The sequence below is a fragment of the Agelaius phoeniceus genome, chromosome 2 (assembly GCF_051311805.1).
Source record: "Agelaius phoeniceus isolate bAgePho1 chromosome 2, bAgePho1.hap1, whole genome shotgun sequence".
Taxonomy (NCBI): domain Eukaryota; kingdom Metazoa; phylum Chordata; class Aves; order Passeriformes; family Icteridae; genus Agelaius; species Agelaius phoeniceus.
Genome location: NC_135266.1, coordinates 112,927,570 through 112,933,569, shown reverse-complemented (window position 1 = coordinate 112,933,569; position 6,000 = coordinate 112,927,570). Strand labels below are relative to the sequence as shown.

The 6,000-nt window shown below is 53.6% G+C and overlaps 1 protein-coding gene across 1 annotated transcript in view; it reads left to right on the top strand.

The window, feature by feature from the left end:
- Positions 1–652: 652 nt before the first annotated feature.
- The window catches only part of IGSF3 (immunoglobulin superfamily member 3), a 94,066-nt gene continuing 88,718 nt past the window's right edge, over positions 653–6,000 (top strand). The window contains exon 1 of the mRNA XM_077174555.1: positions 653–1,107. Coding sequence (XP_077030670.1) covers positions 1,065–1,107 — 43 coding nt within the window. The 5' untranslated portion in view covers positions 653–1,064. The remainder of the gene's footprint in view (positions 1,108–6,000) is intronic.

Here is a 6,000-nt window from a genome sequence, read left to right as displayed (position 1 = left end):
ATTTGGAAGGAAATTTGAATGTCTGCACCCTTGAGAAAGGCTTTCTCATTCTCGGTTTATTTACAAACAACCTCAGCCCCAGCGCCTAGTGTTGCCATATTTATGCATTTCAGTGTTTACTTTCAAAGCGCTTCTGCCATTGACACACTGTGGTGTTGATTGACTGGGCAGCATCCCAAGTGCAGCAGTGCCCGCACATGGGGAGGGCTCACATCTGGCAACCTGGCATTAACGCCAGCCCTGATTTCGGGGCTCGGCAACAGCGCATCGCAGCGGGACGGTCACCACTTGATCGAAACTTGCAAAGCCCGGCTGTTATTTCTTGTTTGCATGGAAACAAAGGGGCGCATTTATACCATGCCCCAAGACGCCGGCTTTCCGAGGAGCGCCCGAGGACTTTCTGGTTTTTTTTTTTTCCCTTTACAACAAAGGAACCCGGTTTATCCCTGCACTCCTTCACCACCCCTGCCCCACGCCACAGGCTCCCCGAAGGCACTCGGCTCGGCAGCGCCGTCCCAGCAGCGCCGCTCTCCGGGGCGGCGGGCGGGCGGGCCGGGGCAGCGGGCGGGCGGGCCGGGGCGGGCCGGGGGCGGGCTCTGCCGGCGGAGGAAGCGCCGGGCACCCGGCGGCGGCAGCGCTGAACGGGCGGGTGGGCGGGCAGGTGAGGGCGGCGGGCCGAGGCGAGCTGGCGGCCGCGGCGCCCCGCTTATTTTTGTAACTTTCCGGGGTGGGGTCTTTTTGTTGTCGCTCGTGCCTACCCCCGCCTCCTCTCCCCCGCACCTTCCCCGTGCTCTTTTTTTTTTTTTTTCCGCCCCTTGGAGGAGAGGTTTTCTTCTCGCTCTCCTCCTGCCTCTCCCGCGGGAGCCGTCGGCGCGGAGGGGAGGCGCGGCGGCCGCCCCGCTGCGGGGGCGATGCCCCCGCCTGCCTTGGCGCCTCCCCGTGCCGGCCCCGCCGCCTTCCCTTTGTGCCGCCGGGCCCGGCGCGACGCCTGCCCCGGGAGCCGGCGCCCCGCGGCGCCCCGCGGCGGGAGGTAAGGGCGGCCGCCGCCCCGCGCCCCGGCAGCCATGCGGACCCTGCGGCCGCAGCTCGCCTCCCTGCTGCTCCTCGGTAAGTGCCGGTGCCCCTGGCGGGGAGGGGCGGGACGGGACAGGACAGCGCGGGGCTGCCCCGGTGGGGCGGGACGGGACGGGACGAGACCCCCGGTGGGCGCAGTCCCTCGCTGGGCGTGCGGGAGGATCGCCCCTTGTCAGTGCCAAGCGCCCGTCCCCAGGAGTTGTCACTGCCCGCGCTGCTCCTGTGGTCGGAGGGAGGAGTGGCTGAAAAAAATGAACAGCCCTGTAAATATGTGTATATGTATATACGTGTGTGTTAAATAAATGAGGGTTTCGTGTCCAGCCGCAGCACCCCGGTGACCGCTCCTCGCCGTGCCCCGGGGTCCGGCCGGGGCGTGGGAGCGGTGGGAGCAGAGGGGACAGGCGGCTCCGGCTCCCGGCGGGCTCCGGCTGCAACTTGGGAAGGGGAGCGGCCGTCCAGGGGCTGCTGCTGGGGTCGGGGCTGTCTCGGAGGGGAACCGTAAGGGTAGGGAGTTACACGGGTCTGTGCTGAGCTTGCACAATGAAAGCGGAGAAAATGCCTGGGGTAAGGTAGGCTGCAGAAACAAAGTGCTCTGCTTGGCTCTGGAAGAGCGCGTTGAAATGTAGAGGGAAGGCAGTCCCTGCTGCTGCCGTGAAATGCAATTTGATTGCTTTGTGCTGCCTCTCAAAGTCCTCCCGTAGTGCCTTCTCTCGGCCGGCGTTTTGTGAACCGTTAAACGTGTGGTTTGTCCCGTCCCACAAGTGCCTGCCCCAGGGATGACTGTGTGCAGTTCTCCAAAGTCCCTAGGGATCCCAGCGCTGGCTGAGAGATGCTGTGGGAACGCGAGATTCCTTCCTCCAAATTCGGCAAAAGCAGAATACGAGACAGTTAAACGCCTCTACGCTTTTTGCTGCAGACCGATGTGCGAGGCTTAAGTACTGATGAGTTGATAGGAACATTTGTGGAAAATACAGCACGGCACCCGCACGCTGCGTTCTGCCTGTGTATGTGCAGAGCAACCTCGGAGCTGTTTTGATTTGCCTTTTCACGGGTATGATTTTCTGCTGGCATTAACGCTATTGAGGGAAGAAGCGGCAGGGCTGGCAATTTTACTGTCTTGAGAATTGTCACATACATACCTGCTCTGCCAATTTGGAAACACGATCTCTACTAGAATTGCAGTCATGCTTCGTGTCTGTAATTTGGGGCGGAGGGGGGGTTTGGTGTGCTCTGCAAAAAGAGAGAGAGCGAACTCTTTGAAATGGTTTTGGAGACGGTTCAAACTTCCCCTAACCACCAGCTTGCTTCCATGGGTTCCCTGCAAAAAAATCCATCTCCGAGCTAAGTTTATGCAGGCTGCCTTTGCTCCGTGAGTGCAGCGAGGCTGTCGTAGCCCGCAAGACGGGTGTAGGCGAAGGGCACAGCGCTTGCTGCCTTGGCTCTTCGCACGCTCCGTCTCTGCTGGTGGAAGAACAATAGCTCCATTCTGGATTAGGGATTCCTAATATGGAGCGCTCGGGTCCGTGGGTCGCTGCGCGCTCCTCCGGAGCACGCCCAGCTGCTGCGGCGGAGGAGCAGCAGAGGGCATCCCTCTCCTCCTGCCCAGGGCATCCCTCTCCTCCTGCCCAGGGCTCCCAGCCGCTGGGACCCGCCAGCCGTGCACTCCGCACCCCGTGCTGCTGCTCCCGCGGAGCCCTGCCCGCTGCCCAGGCCGCCCCGACCCCCTGCTTGCAGGAATTACCTTTCTGCGTTTGACCTAAAAGCGGCCCCAACCTGCCTTGGTCCTCCCCGTGGGACGAGCTGCGCCGTGTCATCTGTCGCTTTGGAGGATAGGTTGCTTTTCAGTGGTCCCCAAATCCCACGGACGTATCTAGTTCGTAAAAACATCCTGCTGGCCTCCCTGTGCTGAATGAGAGGCTGTTTTTTAAGGATAGGATGTGTGCCACGTGTGTGCCTGGAGTTTCTTTTCGTTCTTTTCACCTGGACTTCTTCAGCTGGTTGCTCCCCTTTTGCCCAACTGCCCATTTTAATACAGCTGGGGATGTGTGACAGTGCCTCAAAGCCACAAGTCACACAGAAGTGCTTTAGGTTGCCCCTTGTAAAAGTGAGACATCGTTTGATTTAGTTGAGTAAAAATGCACATTTTGTAACGTAAGTGTAACTGACTAGGAAAGGACTGCTGCTTTCCAAACAAGTGATGTTAATGCTAGAATATGGGGATAAGATACTATGGGTCAAATATGCAGAAAAAGAAATGCAGCTCATTCTTTCCTTCCCTTTCTGCAAACTCATTAAAATCACTGAAGGAGGAATTGTGGTTCTGGAAAGAGATGGTGGGTGATTTAATATAATATATCAAGCATTAACTACATACCAAAATCCAAGTAACTGTGAAACCAGGGTCTGAAAACCCACATCTGGCATGTGGGTGTAACATTTGTAGATCTCTGCTGTTTTTTCCCCCTTCTTGGTGCAGTGTTTGTTACAGGGTTCTTTAAACAAGTGGCACTTCATCACAACAAGTACAAAATGGGAAAATAGAGCAAGTGCTGTAAATAATCCTCATGCAGCAATGAGACCATTAATACTTGTGCCAGCCAGTGCTAATCCTATGTGTATTTGCAAGATTTACCTCCTTTTTTTTTTGCAGGGAGGGATGCAAAGTCTGGTACTCCTCATATTTATAGTGTAATATATAGGAAACACAATAGGCTTCTGGGGAACGCTGAACTCATTCATGTCAGTGACTGGTTTATGAATAGTTCTGCTTCTGAGTCTCTTGCAGTCTCCAGAATACCACCTGTGAATGCAATTTACGGCTCTTTGTGTTCAAACATTGCATATGTATATATGTACATAGACTCATTACCCTCTTCCTCTCTCTATTCATGCATAGTAATTGGTGATTTATTTGCGATTCCTAGAGGGGAGCAGAGCATGCGTAAGGTCCTGAAACTGCAGCTCGCTTGGAAATGGCATGTTGGAGTGAAATACCCATGCCAACACCAAGGGGTGACTCTTGGAGAAAGGAGGGATGATCTTCCAGGCCTGTCTCCAGAGGGGAAGGGCTGCTGGCTGGGAAGCAGCAGCGTGCACTTGGCTGCTGCTCAAGGGTTCACTTCTGCCTTCTCAAGAGTTCTGCTCCGGCACCTTCCTGCTCTTCTGCTCCTGCCCCGGCACACAGGTCTAGGTGTGATCAGCCTGGGCACTGATGGGCTGGAGGGGAGCATATGGAGAAAACAGTGTAGTGGGTGTTTGCACACAGGGGCTTTGGGGGTGTTTTTGTTTTCCACAGCTGGCGGCCCAGGAGCGCTGCTGGCGCCTCATCTGCTGCTCGGTGCATTGTCAGCGGCAGTGGCCAAGATTGTGCTTCCTCCATCTGCGTCTGCCCCGAGTCCTGAGCCAATTCCACTGCCCTCGTGCCTGTGCCTGCTGCCTGGGCATCACTGTGCTGTGCAGTGCTGGAGCTGCACTGATCCTGAGCGTGCTGGGGTGGGCTGTGACTCTGCTTCTTCTGGGGAACGCGCTCTGCAGATGGCTCTGGCCATTGCCTCGTTCACGAGTTGGCTCTCCTAAGGTGGGAGACTGCTGCAGCCATCAGGGCTCGGCTCCTGCCCGTCCCCAAGTGCAATTCTTCATGGGCAGACTCCCTCCCTGCAGTCTTGGCCAGACTGTCTGACATCCTGAGGCTCCAGCAGATCCTGTTTATTTACACAGGAGGTTTTGGTTTATGCGAATTGTTGTCTTCTAGTTGACCTTCCGTCAAGTTAGATGTCTTTATTAAAGCAGTTTTTATTGCAAATCGAATGTGTACTTGGAGCACTTCTACCAGACCCATTATATAAAGTGAAAGGGAAAATAAACAGTGCTGCAGACCACAGGGAAGGGGGTGGGAGAGAGAGGGTCATAGGGAGAGCATCACTTCAGTGTTGGGAGACTTGTTGAGTTATTTTTTCTAACCAGGAAATTGCCTTTTTTGAAAAAAAAAATCTTTTAAAGTTTTTTTCTTTTGGTCCTTCTTGTTTTCTTTCTTAACCATACAAAACTGGTCATGCATTCTGTCATTGATTTAAAGGTTATACAGTCTAGTTTGAAGCCAGAGGTGTTTTCATTGGTTCACCTTGGGTGAATCAGAGTGCTGTAACCTGAAAGAGTTGCTCTTTTGCTGTCTGATAGTTAGCAATCTGCAGGATTCCTCCTGCCCAGGAACTTAAAGCACCAGGAAAATCACCTGAAAGGCAGGGGAAGATTTTCTAGCACTATAGGGTTTTCTTATTGTTGCTAGGGTTCCTCAGCTCATGATTTGACTTGTTATTGGTATCAAGGGCGTTTAGGCCCTCCAGCCAGTGTCTGGAAAACTGCTGTATTGTGATTTGCCTCTGGCTTTGAAGTTCCTAAATACTTCTTAATGATAACCTGCTAAATGGGTTTTGACTCCATTTTCATATTGGTATTTCTTTCCTAGTCATACAAAATCTTCTTAAGGAATAGTTCTCTGTGTTAGAATATTAGGAGACGTTTAGCATCTGTTTCTTATCAGCCATGGAGAGGCTAAAATGGAGCCTTCCCTGACAAAGCTGGGTTTGATCACATTGCAAGGCAAAGAAATGGAGTCTGCAGCTGCCTTTGGTAGCTCTGGGGTGTCTCTGTGCATCTATGGCATGTCCAGCTCTAACCTGTTGCTCACCCTGTCTCCATCAGGAGGAACATGTTTCAGATGATGTAAGTCAGTCAGCTTTTTCTTGTTAGGTTTAATTAGCAAGTGGCAGTGAGACAAGAGGGAATCTTGCCTTTCTGACTGTTGCTAAAGTCACATTTCAGTAAGTAATTGGACACAAGCACAAAAGCAGACCATCTCAGCTAAGTGATGGGAAAGGGAAAGGCTTTGACACTCAGGACTCATACATACCATTGCTGCACAGTGCT